Source organism: Heptranchias perlo, chromosome 12, assembly GCF_035084215.1.
Source record: "Heptranchias perlo isolate sHepPer1 chromosome 12, sHepPer1.hap1, whole genome shotgun sequence".
Taxonomy (NCBI): domain Eukaryota; kingdom Metazoa; phylum Chordata; class Chondrichthyes; order Hexanchiformes; family Hexanchidae; genus Heptranchias; species Heptranchias perlo.
In genome coordinates, this window is record NC_090336.1 from 35,579,182 (window position 1) to 35,602,988 (window position 23,807).

The following is a 23,807-nucleotide window of genomic DNA, read 5'->3' on the forward strand; positions in this document are numbered from 1 at the left end:
AAAAACATCTATAAAATGGGTCGAAAAAGTACATCTATAATTTATGTTTCTATTTTTACAAGTGGCACTTTCCATCATTGTTTGTCTTCTATGCCCTGTAATATCAATATTGCAAATGCACCGTATGGAATTTTGTTTTATTAATTGTATTCTAAAGAAAATAGTTTATTAAATAGTTCTACCAGAGTAACAAACTGCATCAATCAATTTGGCATGTCATCAGCCTTTCATGCTACCATTTGATATAATTTCCTGCTCCTCCCAGGCCATGTGGTTACTGTGTAAAAGGGACAACTGAAATCATTAGCTTTTGCTGCTGATATGAGTTTGGTGCAAAGTTGACATCAGTATTGGTATAAATTCAGTACCATATTCTTTTCTTCTTCTTCAATTGTTTTCTGAAAATGTTCTTCCCTTCCCACTTTTCCTCTCCTGATGTCATCACTCCTTAATGGACTATGGTTATAGGAGAAACAGGTGCCCTCCAGTATCCCACTCAAGTGGTCAAACTTCAAATGGCAGGCTAGTCAACCTGCCTTTTAGGCCAGTGAAACATCTGAGAGTTTCTTTTTAATATATTAATACATGGTAATGACATGGAAATCAGTGCATGGAAATCAAAGCGTGATTCCTCAATTTTTGCACAGAAATATGCTGTGCGTTCAGTTTGTCCACAAAGAACTGACTGGACTGATAGGAAGTTAATGTTTAAAGAGAGACCAGCTGTAATTTTATTTGGAACATATATGAGTGTAGAGACTTTAACTTTTGGTTTGTAAGAGTTACACTTTTCAGTATTATTTTGGCACATTATTTTTTTTAGAAACTTTTGTCCCAGATTTTTAGCAACCAGATTTTTCATTGCTACAACGAAGAATCTAGATATTATAATCCCAAGGGGTGTTACTTTATTTTTGTGTTATTTGGAGAAGGAAGAAAAGGATGAAAGGAGAGATGTGTATTAAGCTCAACTACACCAGAGGCAGGCTGCCCTTAAAAAGAAAGAACTTGCATTTATATGGCAAAGTTTTCATCCTCTGGATGCCACAAAGTGCTTCACAGTCAATTAATTACTTTTAAAGTGTAGTCGCTGTTATAATGTAGGCAAATGCAGCATCCAATTTGAACACAAGTTCTCACGAACAGCAATGACCAGTTAATCTGTTGTAAGGGTGTTGGTTGAGGGATAATTGTTGGCCAGGAAGCAGGGAAAACTCCGCTGCTCTTCTTCAAATAGTGCCATGAGATCGTTTATGTCCGTCTGAGAGGGTAGACCGGGCTTCAGTTTAACATCTCATCTGAAAGATGGCACCTCCGACAGTGCAGCACTTCCTTAGTACTGCACTGAAGTGCATCCTAGATTATGTGCTCAAGTCTCTGGAGTGGGGCTTGAACCCATGAACCTTCTGACTCAGAGGTCACAGTACGACCACTGAGCCACGGTTGACACTTATCCATTCTTACGCACTCGGTCAGCTATCCATACAGACCCTGGCACACCAACCTCTCTGTCCAATCCTTCAGCATATTGAAGCTGAACAGGACGAAGGCCTCCATATCAGCAATGTGAGCATTCACAAGAGATTCTTCCATTATGTGAAGGACCTGCATCATTCGAAGCTCTGATTTAAATGTCACTGGAGTTCATGGTAGACTCTTTCTGAACTAAGCAATAATGCACATTTGCAGACAGTGGATTCCTCCATAGCACATTGCCACACCTTCCAGAATGTTTGGAACACTCTCTAATTATACTGCTCAGATAGCATCCTTCTTTTAAATGCTGGCCCCAAGAGGTCCAAAACCCTGTGCTTTGCAGTTGAGGAAGGATGCGGATTGGCTTTCTGACCACTATGTCCCTGGTCCTCTACTGCCACAAGCACATGCTTCAGATAGCAAAATGAACTGGGGAAACATGATGCCTGAAAACACTGCTGGCCTGTATGAGTGGACTGAGAGGCCCATGGCCAGACCCAAAATGGTGGATGTGATGTACATACCGCCATCTGCAGATGTTTATATTTCACACCGCCAGCATTCAGAGATCGAAAGCACCAGGAGAAACTCCTTCCATAGAGAGTTTTGATGCCTCTGACAGTATGGCCATCACTTTGCTTACTTTACAGGGTTGCCTTCAATTGTGCTCCAGTCATTGGAGACAACCTGTAAAGTAAATGGGACATTATAATCTGGCTTCAGACTATCTGAACTGCAATGAAAATGAACTTCTCATTCCTAACCAGAACAGACCTTTTTAAAATTATAGGGAGTTTACTTTCTTATTGTTCATTCCAGATGACTAATAAGAATTTCTGTCCCCATTCTAGATCCTCAAACAGCTATTTGTTAAAATCTAAATCCATATTATGCAAAAACAGAATTCACTCGATGGCACGATTAAGGATTACAAAAATGATTTAAAAAGAACCACTGCTCCCTTTTTCCAGCACTTCAGCCTGTCCATCTGATGATATAGACATACACTATGGCAGCACACTGGTTAGGAGATGAACCAAATCAAAGAGGTCGCGGTCCCACATTTTACCACTTTCTTAATAGGAATCACACCTAGACGTGTCAAGGAAAATCACAAACAGCTGATGCAGATTAATGCACACAGTGTCATCAGAGTCACCCCATTTGAACAGTTCACACGCTGGGGGCATGCTGTGTAACCATGTGTACAATGCATCAATCACAAACTAGTATGAATGCAGAACCATTTAAGATTTAACATGGTCAATAAAAAGAATATATATCACATTTAACTTTTATTCCCAGCCAATTACAGGACTGGAAGGTTTTTGAGAGCGCAGGAACTCTCAAAGAACAGACACTATTATACTTAGAATAAAGGCCGGCATGGTCGCTATTTGATCCAATTACAAAATCCAGACATAAAATTCATAATGTGCCATTCATTGTTATACATGATCATTATGTTTAATGATTGCGAGATTATGTACTTAAAATATAACATTGTCTTCGTATTAAACCACGATCTTTTGAAGGCATGAGCTGTCGTGTCGGTTTATATACTAAAATGTATGCACAAATCTGTATTTGATTGAACCAAAATTAGAAGGCCTCTGCAGTCTATTAGCCACAGTTATTCATTCATAGATAAACAAACATGGATGAAAAACAAGCACACCAAAGGCTACTGGAGACGATTCCTTGCACATCATTAGTACCTTGGGAAAAAGCTGCTACCACTCCCAAGGCTTGTAAAACAATCCTAAGTTCTGTGATGTTGTAAAGATAAATGTCAATCAACCTTATTGAAAACATACCCTAAGTAAAGTTGTTTTAAATTCAGTTCCTGATGGGTTTTAAATTGTTTCAAATTAAAATAACAAAAATCTCCTTCATTGGCACACTGTTAAATTAGTTACTTGCAACATAATATCCCAATAAAAAAAGGTCAGCTTAGGGAAATAAATATCTTAAAGCTGCATTGTTGTATCTTGTGATTCTCTCTGGAAGTATTATCAGCGCTGATGTCCATTATCTGTCAATAATTTAAACCATAATAAATGCAAACCACTTGATAATTATAGGTTAAAACACAGAATGGGTTCTATTAACATTATCTCAACCTAGCAATGTGTTACTGTTTTGCAACATATGCCAAAGTGCATAACTGTATATATAAACAAAGAAATAATTCATAATTCTCAACGAATATACATTCAATTGAGGAATAAAAACTCCACGGGAAAAGTGATCCAACCGTGGCTAACTAGAGAAGTTAAGGATAGTATTAGATTAAAAGAAGAGGCTTACAATGTTGTGAAAAAGAGTGGTAAGCCTGAGGATTGGGAAGGTTTTAGAAATCACCAAAGAATGACCAAGAAATTGATAGAAAAAATTGAATATGGGAGTGAACTAGCAAGAAATATAAAACAGATTGTAAGAGCTTCTACAAGTATATGAAAAGGAAGAGATTAGCAAAAGTAAACGTGGGTCCCTTAGAGGCAGAGACAGGAGAAATTATAATGGGGAATAAGGAAATGGCAGAGACGTTAAACAAATATTTTGTATGTCTTCACAGTAAAAGACACAAAAAAATACCGGAAATAGTGGGGAACCAAGGGTCTAATGAGAGTGAGGAGCTTAAAGGAATTAAGATTAGTAAAGAAAAAGCCCTGGAGAAATAAATGGGACTAAAAGCCGACAAATCCCCTGCACCTAATGGCCGACATCCGAGGGTTTTAAAAGAGTCGGCTGCAGAGATAATGAATGCATTGGTTTTGTTCTTCCAGAATTCCCTAGATTCTAGAACGGTCCCAGTGGATTGTAAGGTAGCAAATGTAACACCACTATTCAAGAAAGGAGGGAGAGAGAAAACAGGGAACTATAGGTCAGTTAGCCTGACATCAGTGGTAGGGAAAATGCTAAAATCTATTATTAAGGACGTAGTAACAGGGCACTTAGAAAATCGTAATATGATTAGGCAGAGTCAACATGGTTTTATGAAAGGGAAGTCGTGTTTGACAAATCTATTAGAATTTTTTTTGAGGGTGTAACTAGCAGGGTAGATAAGGAGGAACCAGTGGTTGTAGTATATTTGGATTTTCAAAAGGCATTCGATAAGGTGCCATATAAGAGGTTGTTACACAAGATTAGGGCTTATGGAATTGGGGGTAATATATTAGCATGGATTGAGGATTGGGTAACGGACAGAAAGCAGAGAGTAGGAATAAATGGGTCATTTTCAGGTTGGCAGGTTGTAACAAGTGGGGTGCGGCAAGGATCAGTGCTTGGACCGCAGCTGTTTACAATATATATCAATGACTTAGATAATGGGACTGAGTGTAATGTATCCAGATTTGCTGATGATACAAAGTTAGGTGGGAAAGTTAGCTGTGAGGAAGATGCAAAAAGACTGCAAAGGGATATAGACAGGTTAAGTGAGTGGGCGAGAAGGTGGCAGATGGAGTATAATGTGGGGAAGTGTGAAATTATCCACTTTGGTAGGAAAAAAAGAAAAGCAGGATATTTTTTAAAAGATGAGAGAGTAAGAAATGTTGGTAGTCAGAGGGATTTGGGTGTCCTTGTACACGAATCACAGAAGGTTAACATGCAGGTACAGCAAGCAATTAGGAAGGCAAATGGTATGTTAGCCTTTGCTGCAAGAGGCTTGGAGTATAAGGGTAAGGGCTGCAATTATACAGGGCTCTGGTGAGACCTCACCTGGAGTACTGTGTACAGTTTTTGTCTCCTTACCTCAGGAAGGATATACTTGCCTTAGAGGGGGTGCAACGAAGGTTCACTGTATTGATTCCTGGGATGAGAGGGTTGTCCTATGAGGAGAGATTGAGTAGAATGGGCCTATATTCTCTGGAGTTTAGGAGAATGAGAGGTGATCTCACTGAAACATATAAAACTCTTAGAGGGCTTGACCGGGTAGATGCTGACAGGTTGTTTCCCCTGGCCGGACAGTCTAGAACTGGGGGTCATAGTCTCAAGATAAGGAGTCGGCCATTTAGGATAGAGATGAGGAAAAATTTCTTCACTTAGAGGGTTGCGAATATTTGGAATTCTCTATCCCAGAGGGCTGTGGATGCTCAGTCATTGACTATATTCAAGACTGAGATCGATAGATTTTTGAACACAAAGAGAATCAAGGGATATGGGGATAGGGCGGGAAAGTGGAGTTGAGGTCGAAGATCAGCCATGATCTTATTGAATGGTGGAGCAGGCTCGAGGGGCCATATGATCCACTCCTGCTCCTATTTCTTATGTTCTTATGTAGTAATTTCTTCTTTTTTCTGCCTTTTCCCCTGTTGGCAGAGTGCTATTGGCGCATAGCTGGAGTTTGCGATCAAATTCTGATTTGTGAATTTATTGTGCAACTTCAGTTTTGTAAGTAGGGCAACTGACTTGGCATATCCTGTAAAACTTTACAAATTACTACAACACCCATATAATTTGGTGCTCAAAGCATTGCAATTTTTTATTAAAAGTCCTGGAGGCCATGAAAATATTAGTTTCAATGTGAATATGAATGATAATGAGTATATAAGATTAAACGACCATGCAGTTTTCAGCACCATAGCAGAAAACATTTTCTTATTTCACCAGGCCTTCACAAGAACAAAAGGTATGAATCGAGAAAAGACTGTAGAGACCACTCCCTTCCATTTGTATTTCAAAAGAATGTGATCAAAATCTCTACATATCTTGAAAGCTGCATCCACCGTCTCCCCAACCCCCCCACTCCCGATGATGACTCAGTGTGTAAAAGTACCACCCAGCGTGGTGCTTACTGAGCCACACAGATCAGAGGGGTCCCAAATGTGATCCCTGATCTGTGCTGAGTTAGCTGATCTCTGATGGAGCACTGTGGAGATACCTCAGGGTCCTCAGGCCTCACCCTGTCTGATGCACTCACAGCTTATCATGGGTGCCAGTCTTGCTTCTTTGTTTTGGATGGAAGAAGAGGATCAGCAACAGCAGCAGCCTCAACAACCAGGTGGAGCAGCCGGAGAGGCCGCTAGAAGACAGGTGAGGGGTGCTGCTCGTAGAAGACCGTACCCAGCCCACAGGGTCTATAGGCCAAGAATAAGTTTTCTGGATACCTCTAAGGAACAGTGCACGAGAAGGCTGCGCTTCTTCCAGGCAGGATGCCACTGATCTCCCCAGCTTCCTGCAACAAGACCTGCTGCCTGCTGGACTAGGTGGCCAAGTTTTTGCCAGTGGCTGTGAAAGTCAACAACAAACTTCTTTTGCTCCAGGCTCCCTCCAGGGTGTTTCTGGGGACATCCCTGAATCCCCCAGTCTGAACTGCACAACCGCATCAAGCAGGTCATCAATGCTTTATTTGCCAGGGACAACCAATGGTGAGGAAGCGGACGTGCTGACATCCTGAGGAAGGGCAACACATGCTGCTCCCATGGGGCAGCGGCTCATCATTTCCACTGATCAGCGGGAGAGCAGAGTGTAAGAGATGAGTAACACCTTGAAAGCCCCCATCCACGTGATCAACCAATCGCTCCAAGGTCGAAAATGGATGGCAGCTGTCCGAGTTTCCAAAGTATAAAGGCCTCACCTGGAGTACAGTGTACAGTTTTGGTCTCCTTATCTAAGGAAGGATATATGTGCTTTAGAGGCGGTGGAACCAAGGTGTGAGGGCCCAGCTTCAGCTTCACTCTTGGTGTGAGGGCCCAGCTTCAGCATTCTTGGAGGTTGCCATATGCTCCAAGGTAGACTGCAGAGTGCTGATGCCTTGCGACAGGACACCGCAGAAGCTGGATGTGGACTCCTCCATGCTTTCAGCCAGGCTGCAGAAACTCCTTGGCAGGTCTTCCAATACCTTGTATAATTGTTTGTGTGACGGAAGTAGTTTTCTTCTCATTGGTGGGCTCCTGAAGTACACATCTCTGTCCTGCTCAGCAGACCTAGGAGGCAAACTCACCCTTCGGGTGAGCTGTCTCCTGGGCTGTCTCTGCCGTCACTACCTGCTCCTGCTCACTTGTGCTGGGTGCTTCATTAAGTGCAGACCTCTCTAACTCACCATCTAACTCAAGAAAAATGCCAATCTCTGGGCTGGTGCTTGAGAGGAATGGGCACATGAAATCCTCAGGAAGATTCTCCTCCTCCAAGGTATTTTCTTTAGGGTCTTGCTGCTGAGAAGGGCCTAGAGGAAAAAGAAAAGGGACAGGCATTAGCATGGCACTGATAGGATGGACAGTTGCATAATGCCGCTTGAAGTTGTCACGGTGTCTAAATGAGCAATTTTTTGAGGTAAATGAAAGCGTACAATAGGCAGACATCCTTTGCCATCTCCAATGTGCACCGCTTTTAAAGGGCCACTGATTTCCACAGCTTTCTGTTCCATCTGGGTGAGGGTCATGATGGTCCTTCCCCCAGTCTTAGTCCTCACCTTTGTGTTGTGCATTGTTCTGTCCTGCAGAAAGAGACCACGAGAGTTAGTGAGTGGCTATTGAAGAAGAAAGTACACATGTATGAGGCTTCTGCATATGCTGAGAGGGAGAAGAGGCAAGATGGAAGCAGGATGAGGAGATGTTGAATGGAAAGCAAGCAGCTGGAGTTTGAAGTAAGAAAGGAGTTATGAGAGAAGTTACTGGTTCTCCAATTGCTACCACGTGAGAACAGAATGCTGTTAGAGGCTGTTGTGAAGGTAACAAGCAAGAGGTGAGTGTTTGGGATGAGCATTAGGAGGTGCTATAATGTGTCCTTGTGATTGGTGGTGAAGGATGTGATGCAGGGGGAGGGAATTGTTTAGAGTGTTGGTGTGAGAGCAGTGGGGGTGGGGGAGTAGGACTGTTTCCAAGTGTTATTGCAAGAGATGGAGAAACTGAGAGCTGTACTCACCCTTGCTGCTCTTGTTGGGTCATTGAAGTGTTTCCTACATTGAAGTGATGGTCCTGGAACTGACCACCTCTGCCACCTCTCTCCAGGCCTGGCGTATGTAGATCTTGTGACTCTTCTTCCCAATACTGGGAAACAGACATCCCTCCTTACCCTCACCTCTTCCACTAAGACCTTCAGGGAGGCATCAGGGAACCTGGCGGCAGCCTTGTGGCTCATTGTGCAAATCTTCGCTCACTAGCAGTATTACAGATCAATCTGGCAGCCGTTTAAGAGGTGCACTTACTTTAAATAGGCCATTAGAGGCCCATCGGAAATCCCGCCTGGGAAGTGGGTGGCCTGCCTCTTCCTGACATGATCGCGTGGACGGCTCACCAATCAAGTATAAATGAGGCCCAAGAGTTAAAATAGCGCAGGCCTCAAATTGATGATGTTGGGCACGTTTGGCACTCACCCTGCAACCCCGCATCCCCCCCTCCCCAACAACCCGTCCAAAACCCACTCCAAGTGAAAATCTGCCATCAAAGAGGTATGAAGCACTCAGCAGAATTCAACACAGACAATCACTAAAACAAATAAAAGCCAAATTGGAATTGCATCCAAATTATCTACTTTTCATGCATTTGACACACAAGAAAGCTCAGGACAAAACTCAAAAGAAGAATGGTGAAATAGCATCACCATAGTGTCCAGAAAACCTGACGCATTAGTCATTTCCTCAGCTAGCCTTAATGCTAAACAGATTTTCTACTTATTCGTATGAATGAGATAGAACTGTTCTTTAAGAATACTGTAAGATCCTCAATCTAAGAAGAAACCTTTAACACAAAGAGAATGTGGGATTTAATTCAAACATTCAAAATTATTTTCTGAAATTACTACAATCTACATTTTCAAAACATATTGCAACCTCTGCCTGTGCACAGGATGCTCGTGCTTACAGAGACCTTTGTTTAAATCTGTTCCTTTTAAGCCAGAATAACATCTCGGCAAAAATTAAAACAAATTCACTTTTCACCAATTGTAAAAACATTAAATCTGGCCTGTAACACAAAGAGGAACTTGTGTACGCAATTAATAAATATGAGCAGAGTTGGGTAAAAGGTCCATATGAGCAGCATTAAACGATTGCATAATTATTCCATACATGAGTTAAAGTTGATTAAATCAGTAAATATGCATAAAGTATTATTCTGAGCATTGCTTGGTGTAGTGATAGTGATAATATTTCAGTATTTCAAAAAGCCATTTCAGTCCTTTTGAGAATCTTAGACCAAGGTTTTCCGCTTCTGTGCTGACCAGGCCACGATTTTCCAGCCTTTTTAGTAAGTGAACAAAAGTTGTAGTGGCAAGGGCAGGAGCAGAAAAGCCGGGCCTTAAGAGTCTTGTACCCACCACATCTGTTGTTCTGAAGAACTTGGCCTGTTCCACATGGTTCCTGTAAATCCACTGTTTTTGCTGTTTTCTTAGCCACCTCATAGTCAGTTCCAGCTACACGCAGGTAGAACTGTTCCCTGTTGATTGATTTCCTCAGTGTTCTTGTTGTTTTTCGAAGCCTTTTCTCGGTCTTCCTTCGTATGCACCCAAAATCACAGGCTTCTACAAGAAAACAACAGAGCCAATCATACAATTAAGAACAGTCTACTCCACAAAATCTCCCAGAACCTCAAAAGGAAAGCACCAATTCACCACTATACCACTGACAGGGGACAGTATAAACATGCTTGACTGACATCACCAATTCATTTAAAATACAAGACGTAAGTACAGGTCAACCAGCACCATAGAAATCAGTTGTACACAACACGGGAATGGAGATGTTTCCTTCAGATGTGTAAAGGCAAATTAGTGGTCTTCATTTAATTAATTTTTTTAAACATTGCATCTAAATAAATATTGCTCATATGAAATCTTTATTTAGCCTGGTAGAATATAAGATCAATTGTTAAATTAATTTTAGTTTTCTGGGTTGCAAGTTGAAGGCCACATCTCTCCCAACCAAAAAAACATTGATTTCTAAAAACAGGAGATACTTTTGTTAAGAAGAAAACACAAAAGGGAAGAGAGATAAGTGAGAAAATACATAACGCTCACAAAAAGAAATATGTAAATGCACCTCTGACCCCTTCAAACCAACCTGTCACCTCCTCTGGTTTCATTTCAACCTCAAATACAGCAGAAATGATTGATTCCTCCTTTCTCATTGCCTTGTGATTCCAATGGTCATGACTTTTCTTGGATGAGCTGCACTTCACATTTACAAAGTTCAGCTGACAGTTCTTTGTACTAGGAAAATTAGGTTTTTCTGTGTATTGACATAAAGGCAAAAGTGCATGATTAGTAAGAGAAAAGGATTTTAATTTATCATCTGATCCATTCTAAAGCAAGGTGGATTGGTTTGGAGGAAGTGTAAAAGAATTGTCTGCGATTGATTTATGCTGTCAGTTCGTTTAGGTAGATATTTAGAAATGCAAACATTATATTTTTTGGGTACATAGATGTCTCATAAATCAATGTCAGCTTACAGGTGAGTTTTGATATTATTTGCTTTAGCATGGAACATTTAGTCATGGACAGTGGAGCCGGAGAGATTATGAAATTGTATAAATTAATTTAACTGGGTTATGGACTATAATGCAAAATGGTGCTGACAACTGCTGGGGTTTGGTTCCCCTCAAAGGTGCCAGTCACCTTCCAGTCTCTTGCCAAAGCTGCCTTTCTTCATGTATGAGCCTAGACAGTCAGTGATGACAAGCTATTTGCCTTCAGGGCAAAATAGCCAAGCCTAATCCTGTCCTCGCTTAATGTCTACGTACGTACTATCCAGAAGAGATCACTGGGCGATGACCAAGAGCAAAACAACCAGCTAGTTTTTTCCCTCCCTAATTGTGCGAGGCTGAAGCCAATTGTTGCACCCCAGTTTACCCCAGCTGAGATCATCTAACTAAGCACTAACCTGGAACCTGCTCTCCTGTACTACGACTGCCAACTGAGCCATTAAGGAACTCAAGTGAAATGTTAATTAACTTCCTGTTCTGCTGTTATCTGAGTAATCTGTACAACAAAATGTGTCAAAAATCAATGTATTTGGTTTTGAGTAAAGTGAGTTTTAATTTGATGGACGATTACTGAGGGCAATGATGAAAGACATGACATAGTTAATTTAACTTTGTAAGTAAGCAGCTGCACAGAGCAGAATAAGAACACCGCAAATACTCCAGCTTTAACTACTTTCTTAGCTCACTTTGTCAAGAAAAACTTATTTTGATTTCATCTTTTGGTTCTTTGTGCTTGGGACAAAAGCAGAAATTGTGCAGATGGAACAGTAATACTCTGAGCAATTATTTTCTGGTTTGATCCTTAACAAAAGGCTGTGCCTAAAATGACTCAAATTCCTTAGAAATGCAGCTGCATACCTGAAGAGACCTGCTTTAGACTACTTTTAAGCTTCTCTTTGATTCCTCTTAACTCACATCTTCCCGCGTTGATTTTAAAAGTTGCTGTTGTCTTTACTGTTAGCAGATTTGTAGCATTCAACCCTGGAAAGAAAAAGAACAACGTTCCTTCAACAGCTGTTCAGGCAAGTACTGACAGAAGTGTTACTATACAAAAGACTACTGACCCACTGAATGAAAAGCTTCATGCTTAAAGAGGTAATTTTATGAAGTGTCTGCTCGCATTGGAAGACAGCAGGTGAGGCTTATTTGCACCACTTCATTGTTTGAGAACATTCAAATAATGAAGTAACCCATTGAGACAGTTAATGTGTTGTGTCCTGTATCTCATTTCAGACAGGGCTTCCACAGGGTGCTACAATTGTCATCAGTCACCCTAGGCTAGGAACGAGGGAAAACAAATCAGTGACCCCTGCTGGAAAGTGTGCATATTTGGATGCTGGTTAAGGACAGGGCAGGATCAGACTTTGCTGTGATGACCGCCTGGTCAAATAACCTGCCAACACTCATTGCCTAGGCTCACATGTGTATTTGAGTGAGGTACTAGGGGCAGCCAGCAATTGACTGAAGCACTTCTGTGCAAATTATCCTTTGGCAGTATTTTATATCAAAGATCTGTGTTTGTAGATAAAAGGAGAAAGGAAACAAATGGAAGAGTCAAGCAAAGCACAAACAAAGATTTCTAAATGCAACATTCTCTGGGGTTGCAAAAAAATTGAAGATTAAATTTTGCAATTAAAGTTTGAAAATTAGGAACAATTTGCATTGGTTATGAAAAACCTAATGTCAGGACTTAAGCAATGTTATGTATATAAAGCTTTGAATTTATACTGAACATACATATAGGATTATAGCTAAGTGACAGCCTCTAATGTGCAAATTAAAAGTGTCTGTTTTTTGAGACAATTTGACATTATTTAACTTTGCTATCTGAAGACATTTCCTCTGGTTTGTATACTTTTCTGAATTGCAAAGAGGTCAGTTTTCTCTTGGTAATCTCAAGGGCAAATTAATCATTAGCACATGACAGGTGGGGTCATGTTGGACACACTTTAGATACATTATTAAAATGCAAGTGACTTAAGATGTTAGCTGTTCAGCCTTTTTATTAGTCAGTCTCACATCTGAGCTGCAACTATCGCAAGTCAGAAATGAAGATTTAAGACATGAATTGTGCCTGTGCTGTACATCGAGCAATGCTCATACAGACAAGTGTTTGTAGAATGAGACATATATTTGGTTAGGGCTGCAATACCAATACTGTCAGTTGGTTGTTCTACAAAACAGCTGGTTAACAAGTCACAATTCCCAAATTCTGCAATTTTACAGGTCTTACCGATATTTAAACCGCTGATCATAGCATGGCTCTGCTGCAAATGCTGGATATTTTAGCTTACTTTCCATGACATAAATACTCTGCAATGGTGTTGTCCAATACATTAACCATTAGCAACCAGCCACATGTGGCTAATTGGAAATCCAGATGTGGCTAATTGCGTTTTTGATTAGTAAATAAAAAATAAGTAGTAGGCACTGCCGTTGGGCATGTGATCTCAGTACTCATTCACACAGCATATGTCTGTGTACTTTAACCTTTATGTGTGTTTGTTGGTAAAATGTTAAGATGAAAAGCAGATGGTGCAAGTGTTTTTTGTTCGTCGTGCGTGCTTCACTTCCTTGGTTACTGCTTGTTGGCTATCTGCTAAAATGGTGTGTAACATGGGTGAAAACGTCAGACTTGTGCACTATGGAAACACCAGCAACGTTGTATGGAGAGGGGACCTGTCACTGTGGTCAACTTGACCAATTGGAATAACCGCTCCAGGACAGCAGAAGAACGCAATCCCGACCAATAACCAGCAGCTCCAACAGAGCATGTCATGGCAAAGGGTGAGAAGCATCCAACCGAGTTGCAGATGGAGAGTAGGTGGCGCGGGTCTTCTGCGTCTCATTGTGCGATTCTCAGCAATCACTCTGAAGTCGAAGTATCGCTCGTAATTGTTGGACACAAAACCTAGAAGCTGCACTAAGATTTGTGTATCTGATAAACTCATGCCAGAATTACAAATGTTGGTGAAAGAGAAAGACTGAATAGTTTCATGCTAAATTGTAGTAGATTTTAAAAATAAATATGCACGTAAAGTACTTTTACCTTATTGTGCGTAAGGCATTTTGTACTAAAACTAGTGCATGTGGCTAAAATGGTCTCTCTGTAGCCACACCTGTGGTTAGTCAGCGATTTCTATTGGATAACACTGCTCTACTACAAATCTACCTCTCCGATTAAAAAAATCCATTGTTAAAAGGTCGTCCGTCATTATAAACCCAGCATCTAAAAAATTTTCAGATAAAAATATAATTGGCAATAGTATTGTCAATATTAAAGAAAAAAACTGTCAATTTCATTTGATGAATTCATAATCATTATGCTGTGGCTGTCGAGTGATTGAATATTAGAATGTTAATAAATATTTTACTAATTGTATGTCGCTTCAAAAATGTCAAAAAGTAGGAACAGATCATTAGACGAGCAGATCTCCTGATCGGCTGAGGAAACCCTGTTCATAAGGTGTATCTGGGGATTCCGATGATCTTCCATCAAAGTTAGGGCAGCTGATCAGGATAATTCCCAAGGGAATTCTCGGCAATTATCACAGTCAATCTTATAAAAAGCAATGCCAAAATATGTCTTCAAAGGAATGAACAGCAACCACATGAAAATCTTCCTTTTACTTACCTGTACAATGTGTAACATTTTTTATGTTCTGACCAAAGTGTTGACATTGAGAAGACACGCCACATCTAATTGTGTAAGAATCTTCAGAATCTGGCAAATACAGCACATTAAAGAAAAATTAGTTCAACTGATGTTACTCTTGCTTGAAGAGAGTTTTAAGTTCATAACGTAAGACCAGTAGGAGATCACTGACATTTATATTCACACATATTTCAAAACACTTAACTATTAGCTATTTAATATCTAAAAATAATAATCAGACCATGTTAACTTGGATACAATGAAAATCTGTCTCTAATCATAGAGAAATTTCAACATCTGTTCAGTGGCAGTAAAAATCCCAAATTGAAAAGAACTACAGACACATTGAAGAAATATGGGACTCGATTATCATCTTTGGCATACGTCAGGCTGGCAATGGGCGGAACGATCTCAACACCTGCCTGATGTTCGCCAGCTTGAGGCTCGAACCATTTTGATGGTCGGGCCTCATTTGCATTCAACTGGCAAGGTGGCAGTGCGTGGCAGCTTGTGGTGGGGCTGGGAAATTCAGCGGGCCATCCACAGATCACAGGCTTGCGGCAAGGAATTAAAGAGGAGCGCTGGGCCAATCAAGGGGTGTGGGGCTATGGAGAGCATTATTGAAGGGAGGGGGTCAGCAGTAAGGTGCATGGAGCAATTATCAATTATGCTCATTCTGCTGCCCAAAAAATGGCAAATAAATTATTTTTTGTTTTTCCCAAAGCTGTAGTGGGTGGTTCCAGCTCAGCAGGCACCACACTTAACTGCCCAAAAGTGGCATTGGTGTCCGAACGACATCATTGAATATGATTTGCATTGAATAATGAAGCTCCCACCTGTTCCCGGCCATCTAAATGGAGCCCTGCTCAAAGATGGCAGCAAGCGGGAAGTTGGCGGGAAGTTTATTTTCATCATTGGTCTCAATATTGCTTTGTTCCTGCTGAAAAATGGGGCGGCAGAGAAACCAAATTTGGGTCTTCGTTGTAGGCCTCTAAACAAATTTGAATCGCCAACTTTGGGAAGTCAAGATATTTCTACAAATTGGATATTGTGAGTTCTCCTTCACGAGTCTATACCAGGTTATATGTTTGATTGCACATTGCTAGAGCTAGGGCAGCAGGATATTTATACTGACATCAGCAGAATACAGTGATCAGTATAAAGATATGTCCAGAATCATACAACGCTTAGATATTCCCTCCTACCCAGATTTTCCCGAGTCGATGTGACACTGGTGGGTGCAGATTATAAGCATCCTGGGACATCCAAATGGAAAATTTATTCAGTACATCACATGCAGGGGAGTTCACGAGTGTTGCAACTCTATCACAGAGAGCATTAATATATCATACCATCTGATGTCCTGTGACATTGTTCACAATCAAAAATTCAAAATAAAAATTGTGATTCTCTTAATATAAATGTCTCTCTGTTTTCTCCAATTCCTTTTCCCTCCTTCCCTATCTTCCACTCTTTCTATATGGGGCAATTTGCATCTACGTACCACTACGTTCATGCTGAAAAACTGGGCAGCTGGCAGACAAATTTTCATTTAAAACCTACTGCTCACTAGCTGCCCGAGGCACGCCCAACTCAATTATCGGGCGGGTCTCAAAATGGGCAGCCAGCGCTCCCGCCCAAAACAGGCAGGAGCCTGATCAGAATATGTAAATCGTGCTCTGACGTTGGTTGTAGGGCCCAACACTATTTTCAGGTATTGGACGTAGCACAGCCTAACCTGCGATCGTTAAAAGGATTGCTGCAGGCTGCTTCAAAAATGCGGGGGAAAAGCCTATAATACTGACGAATGCTCCACCTGGTCCCATAACAATCCTCCGGCCAGTTACCAGTTCTTCCGTACCCGCCCCTCCCTCCCTCGCCCCACCGCGGTTACCTTGCCTCCTTTACTAAAGCACTTCCACTCGGCTCCACAGAAGAGCCACCAGATTTCAGATTTCCCGTTCCCTCCCCCGATTGGCGAGCTGTCTGTCAGCACTCGTCGAGTAATGTCAGCTCGCTCATATTAGACCTAACCGTGAAAATGGCTCAGGGCTCCCGCTGATGGCCCAAACCATCTCTTTGATCAAGCTTTTAGTCACCCCACACAATCTCTCCCTTCATGGCTTGGCATCCATTTTGTAATGCCCACTTGTAAAGCACCTTGGGATGTTTCCTAATGTTAAATGTGCTACTTAAATGCAAGTTGCTGTTATTGTATGCCATGCCTTGAATCTTTCAAGGGAATCTTATATTGTGGTAGCTCACTTATCAGAACAGGAGCAACGTTCATACTGCATACTCATGGTCTCAGAGGCAACATGACCACAGGCATTGCTAGGTCAGGGTTCTTCAGCCTTACAGCACTTGACCATACTGTTGTTGATTGCAGGAAAAAAAGCCCATAACAGGTGAGCGGTGCAAGCAACTGGAGGTGGTCCACTCAACTTGAAGCTCTCAGACCTGGAATGACCCTGGAAAGAGTGGGGCAGAATGTGTGGAGGTAATCAGGCAAGTCCATGCAGGAGGGTATTGTGCAGCTGCAGGCTAGTACCCATCATTGATGTTTATTCTATCTGTCTCTAATCTTTCATACACTCAGACACTATGTCATTCACTAACTTAACATGCATGTGATAAATAAGCTTCCATTTGATGATGTCAAAATGCTCAGAATCTACACTGACTACGTCATATTTTCCACAGCACACAGACTCACAAAATTTGAGTAGGAATGACTATTGCAGGGTTGACAATTGTAAACAATTTTACAACACCAAGTTATAGTCCAGCAATTTTATTTTAAATTCACAAGCTTTCGGAGGCTTCCCCCTTCCTCAGGTGAACGATGTGAAAGGGGGAAGGGGGAAGGGGGAAGCCTCCGAAAGCTTGTGAATTTAAAATAAAATTGCTGGACTATAACTTGGTGTTGTAAAATTGTTTACAATTGTCAACCCCAGTCCATCACCGGCATCTCCACATCATTGCAGGGTTGTATGACTCAGGTTTCACATGTGTTGATTACACTGGCATCTGAATCTCTCATCTTTAACTCTGGTTACTGCCTTACAACTCCTTCCTACATGACTATTATTCTAGAGGTGTGAAATCTTAGAAATTGCTTTCTGTATTACAATATGACAGTCAGTACCTATCTGTCCTCAGTAGCCAGTAGACTATTCATTTTAAAAATATTTTGTACTAAATATGTTGTACTAAAACTACACTGAATAGTAATGGGAACCTTTGTAACATCTACCTAATAAACTCACCAGCAGCAAAGTACACATTTGATTGGCAGCTCAAAGAACACATATCAGCTCCACCTCTTTTACTGCAGTTAAGCAGGGCTTTGGCTGACACTTTAGTTGGCAGGAGCTTCTCTGCTTCTAAAGAGGATAAAAACATGACACACTCATGGGAAAAATTAATTGCATGGTTAAGACGATTAGCTTTTAAGACAACTTTGGCCAAATTACATTCAAATCCCATCATCACGAAAGCCAGTATGGTGGCAAAATTCATCTCACGTCAATCATCTTCTGCTGCCCAGTAAAGGTAAGTCAACAAAAAGCAAAAATATACTGTAAGAATCATAAAAGTATGATGAACACAAGCAAATGGTCCAACACATATTTCAGAGGGAAAATATCAATGCTAAAGAAAGAGAAAATTCAATTAGGATGATTGCTGAGAAATGAAAAATCACAAAGAAATGAGTGAAAAGTATCTCCTGTTCTCCTCTTGCTACAAATACTAAATAGCTAATAAAAATTACATTAAAAGTAAACATGTTCACATAGGTAAAACTGAGAATCCATGAACTGGAGGAACTGGTCTGACTGTTCACCCAGTTAGGACCCCATCAGTGGCTTCCAATGACATTTAAAGATTTGGCAAACGAAAGAGCACAGCACTAATCAGCTCCATACAGTTTCTTACCAACACAGTCTTTCTTGTTCCAATGTAGCTTGTAGCCTGGATGACAATGGCACTCGTAACTTCCCACTGTGTTTACACATCTGTGTTCACAACCTCCATTGTTAATGCTGCACTCGTCAATGTCTAAAAAACAAGATTGTATTTTCAGCTTTACTCTGGTTCTCTTAGTGGCTGTGGGTGAAAATCACCATAGTGAGGCATATAGAACAGGTTATATCCTTGGAGAGATCTCAGCTGGAGTGGAGATGCTATAATTGGCCTCAGTTTTGCCGGGATAGGGAGGGACTAATGATCAGCCCATGGTCCTGCAATTCATTTCTATCCAATATCTTTTGCTACAAAGTGCTGATGTGTGAACATTAGATGATGACAGGAGCTGTGTGTGTTGTAACGTTGAAATGTCCTCCACTACTGCACATGAAGAGGACCACTTGGGTGAGGGACCAGAGGTCCACCTGTGCCCATGGCTGAGTATGAGCTACCAAAATCAGAAGACGAGAAGAGAAACTGGGAAGGAAAAAGTACAGTTACTCATATTAAAAGTGGCACAGCAAGGCCACGTAAATAGCGAGGAGGATAGCCTCAGTCTGCAGGACAATATAGATGGGTTGGTCAGATGGGCGGAACAGTGGCAAATGGAATTTAACCCGGAAAAGTGCGAGGTGATGCACTTTGGAGGGACTAACAAGGCAAGGGAATACACAATGAATGGGAGGACCCTCGGCAAGACAGAGGGTCAGAGGGATCTTGGTGTGCAAGTTCACAGATCCCTGAAGGCGGCGGAACAGGTAGATAAGGTGGTAAAGAAGGCATATGGGATACTTGCCTTTATTAGCCGAGGCATAGAATATAAGAGCAAGGAGGTTATGATGGAGCTGTATAAAACACTGGTTAGGCCACAGCTGGAGTACTGTGTGCAGTTCTGGTCGCCACACTACAGGAAGGATGTGATCGCTTTGGAGAGGGTGCAGAGGAGATTCACCAGGATGTTACCAGGGCTGGAGCGCTTCAGCTATGAAGAGAGACTGGGAAGATTGGGTTTGTTTTCCTTGGAGCAGAGGAGGCTGAGGGGGGACATGATTGAGGTGTACAAAATTATGAGGGGCACAGATAGGATGGATACTAAGGAGCTTTTTCCCTTCGTTGAGGGTTCTATAACAAGGGGGCATAGATTCAAGGTAAAAGGCGGGAGGTTTAGAGGGGATTTGAGAAAGAACTTTTTCACCCAGAGGGTGGTTGGAGTCTGGAACTCACTGCCTGAAAGTGTTGTGGAGGCAGGAACCCTCACAACATTCAAGAAGCATTTGGATGAGCACTTGAAATGCCATAGCATACAAGGCTACGGACCAAATGCTGGAATATGGGATTAGATTAGACAGGGCTTGATGGCTGGCGCGGACACGATGGGCCGAAGGGCCTCTATCCGTGCTGTATAACTCTATGACTCTCTATGACTCTAAGGTGGTGATCCAACAAACAGAGTCTTGGAGTGATAAGTCACCAGTTCATACCCGCAACTCCCCTCACAAAGAATAATTGATCTCAACTGAGAGAGGAGGTAACAAGCTGTGGGGCTTCATGTTGGAAGCCCCCCCAACATGAAGGGGAAATCTGAGTGATAATTACTCCTAGTAACTTTTGTACACCTAATGTCACGTTATAGAGCAGAATTGGTGCAACAACTTTACAGTCAGTTCTCAGCCAGGGAAAATACACGGCGCAGAAGACTTCAGGGGTGAAAAGGGGGCAAGATAACAACTTTAATAAATGTAAACAATCACTCACAAACCATATCATGTCTTTACTGTAACCCTTTTTTCCTAATTTTTCCTCTTAACAACATGGTGTAAAACATTGAAATGAAAACATGTACTCTGAGGAATATTGTGTGAAACACTTATCCTGGCGTACCTCCACAATGCGTCAGCCCATACAGGGTATATCCTTTCTTACAAACACACTCAAAATATCCTGGGTAGTTGATACAAATGTGATCACATGCTCTTTCGAAGAAGCATTCATCAATATCTACAAGGGAAAACATACACATTTTGACGATAAAGGAGCAATCAGTTACAATCTAAACTACCAAACAGAAACTACTGAATATTAGAACAGAAACTCCAGCTCCCCATTATATGCATCATTTGTACAGTATCATGTATGTACAAATGCCAACCAAGGGGGTCCCCGTACTGATCCCCAGTATGTGCTGATCACAATCTAAGCTGGCAGGAGATTGCTAAAATTGGTCCCAACACCTCTGGGCTAGGAAAAGGAAAAAAAAAATCAAATTTCAGATCACTATACAGTGACTCCTGCTGCAATGGGCCTGTGTTTGGACATGGGTGGGTTAAATTTCCTCTGTTTACTATTTTAATATAGTTGTTAACCATTTGGTTTAAATAAGTTAACACCTTGTTAACAGTTGTGGCAGGAAATTGTGTGAACACATTGGGCTCGAATTTAGCAGGCCTGCGGGTTCCCAGCGGGTGGTCCTCCGGGAGCGTGGTCAACACGCTCGGCGAAATTAGTGGGTTGCCCGCGTGATCGTAGCAGGCAACACACTAATAGGAATCAATTACCTGCTCCTCCGGGTTCCACGGCGCTGGCCTGCGCGTCGGTCAGGCTGCGCATGCGCAGTACGATCTGTCAGCTGGAGGCTCTCTAGTTAAAGGGGCAATCCTCCACTGACAGATGCTGCAACCAATGGAACAAATTGCAGCATGGAGCAGCCCAGGGGGAAGGCTGCTCCCAGTTTAATGATGCCTCACCCCAGGTATCATCAGATGGGGTGAGGAGGAGGGGGAGGACACAGATCTTCCACCCGGCGGGCGGGAGGAAGCGGCCTGCCTCTGCCACCAAGAAGGCCTGGCTCGAGGTGGCAGAGGGGGTCACCTGCGCCACCAACATATGGCCCACCTGCTTACAGTGCAGGAGGCGCTGCAATGACCGCAGTAGGTCAGCCGCAGTGAGAACACGAAGTCTTTCCCCTACACTCCGTCTGCCACAACACTACCCCCACCCCACATCTCCTTCGGCACCGCCAACACTATTCTGTCACATCACCCTTCATACCCACTCAAACCCCATCCTCATCTTACCTCCACCTACTCACCTCGCCAGTACTCATCCTGCCACTAACACGCAACCCAATCCTCATACAATCTCATTGCTCCATCCCATACTCACCCTCTCGTGCATCTCCCTCACGGCCAACCTCACTCAACCTGCCACCGCCTGTGCTGCAGCCACAGGGCATGCATCACATATGTGCAGTAGGCAGCGTAAGGCAAACGTGTCGTGAGCATGAAGGGGGTGCACAAGGGTGTCTGAGGGTTTGTCATGGGTGTTACCTATATTGAATTTCAGAGCAACAAACAGCACACATTATATTGACACCACCACTGCCATGTCTCCGCGAATCCTGTCCGTTGTGTCCAATAATGCCCGCTCCTGGGTATCACTATGAGGACCCACCACTGATGCCACCCATCGTGTTACTGCAGAGTAGGTGCAGGTGTATTTGCAGGGCTCGTCCGCGCAGACGACTGAGAGACATCGGCGGTGTAGCCGGCTGCACCCTGGAAGGATGCGGAGGAGAAGGTGTGGAGGGCAGTGGTGACTTTGACAGCGACAGGTAAGCAGTTGGTGCTGGGGCCAGCCAGGAGCAGCTCAGCATGAAGGAGGCTGCAGATCTCCACGACTACATGTCGAGCGAATCTGCGCCTCCCTGTGCACTGCTGCTCGGAGAGGTCCGGGGAGCTGCGCCTCGGTCTGTGGACCCTGTGGCGAGGGTAGTGCCCTCTGCGATGCGTCTCTCTCTGCGGTAGCCCTCCCTCCTGCTGTGCAGGTGGGCGTGCAACAACACCGTGTTGGGGGGATCCACGTCTCTGCGGCGGATGGCGTGGACTGCGAGGCTGCTGGGGCTGGTCATGCTCTTCGTCCTCCGAGGGTGTCCACACACCACCCATCTGGCAGGTGTTGGTCTGAGGGGTTGTGCAGGGTAGGTGGGTGGTTCCTCGGACTGGGGCTACGGTTTCGTGTCGGTCTGTCCTCTGGCTTGGCGGGGGGTGGTGGGGGGCAGGGGTTGCCCTATGTGACGCGGTGGCCTCCTGCGTGGGTGAGGGCTGTCCCCCGTGGAGTGCACCTTGGCAGCTGCCACAGGCTGCTGGCTGCAACACGCCTGGTTGGAGAGAGACGGTTTCCCCCAGTGTGGGAAACTCACTGCCTTGAACCTAAAATCCCACACTTCCTCTTTTGACAGCTGATTCAGCTCATTAACTGACCTCAACAAGCAAGGTAAGTACTCTCAAGTGGAACCCTGCTGGCTTTAATTGCCTGCGGGATTCCCACCAGCGGGGCTTGCGCGCGCAGCCCCGCACGTCAGCGCGGTACCCGGAAATGGCCGGGATTTCGTCGCGATCCGGTCACGTGACCGGATATCGGGATTTTCCGGGCCCCCCCGCTGGAAACCCGCCGGAAACCCGACGCCAAAATCGAGCCCATTAACACTAAAAACAGAGAGGAAATTAAACCTGAGGATGAGGATGAGATTTAGCTTGGCTGTGAAGACCTACATGGGTGAATAACCCATCAAATATTAGAGGAAATTACAAAGAAAAAGCTATCAGCAAATATTTGTCAAAATCAGCCTAATCAATAAGTTTGAATATGATAAACAACAAAATGTTTTTACCAACATTTCTATCCAATAATTTTTGTTACTTGAAATGTAATTTCACAAAGTCAATAAATGAGGATGATTTCCTAGGAAACAGCATAAGTTTCTTGCCAAACAAGAACTTGGATCTCAGCATTCCACTTCATCATGAACAACAATATGATGACATATTACGAGGTCACATAAGTTACCACCAAGGGCTTAAAAACCCTGCACTGATTCGGTCAGGTTCTTTTCTCCCCATTTCTCCTGAATGCGATAACTCATGCTGGGGTACAGGTCTCAGTGTCTTCATTAGTGACCCTGGACATATTCAAACCAGGATCTTGCTGGTCTGCACAGCTCAGCAGAACACCAAGAGGTGAAATTGGTCTTGGGCGGTAGCGCAGAAGGGATGATTGAGAATTGGCAGCCCGTTTTACAGCCCGCCTAATTTTCATTTCCACTGATTTGAATGGAAAAGAAAATTGGGCATCATGTAAAAGGAGCTGCCAATTCGCTATTGCCCATTTTGCACTACCAACAAAGACCAGTTTCACCCCCCAAGAGTCCACTGACTGACTAAGCCATTGGCAAGACTTCAAAAACAAACTTTTACCCTAATTTTACAAATTGCAGCTCCCCATTCATTCCG

General features: G+C 42.9%; 1 protein-coding gene across 1 annotated transcript in view; it reads right to left on the reverse strand.

The window, feature by feature from the left end:
- scube2 (signal peptide, CUB domain, EGF-like 2) overlaps positions 1-23,807 on the reverse strand; it is a 116,687-nt gene that overhangs the window by 22,230 nt on the left and 70,650 nt on the right. Inside the window, exons 10-16 of the mRNA XM_067993514.1 lie at positions 20,401-20,517; positions 18,490-18,612; positions 17,820-17,936; positions 14,530-14,619; positions 11,754-11,876; positions 10,475-10,642; positions 9,733-9,936 (exon numbers count right to left, since the gene is read on the reverse strand). Coding sequence (XP_067849615.1) covers positions 9,733-9,936; positions 10,475-10,642; positions 11,754-11,876; positions 14,530-14,619; positions 17,820-17,936; positions 18,490-18,612; positions 20,401-20,517 — 942 coding nt within the window. The remainder of the gene's footprint in view (positions 1-9,732; positions 9,937-10,474; positions 10,643-11,753; positions 11,877-14,529; positions 14,620-17,819; positions 17,937-18,489; positions 18,613-20,400; positions 20,518-23,807) is intronic.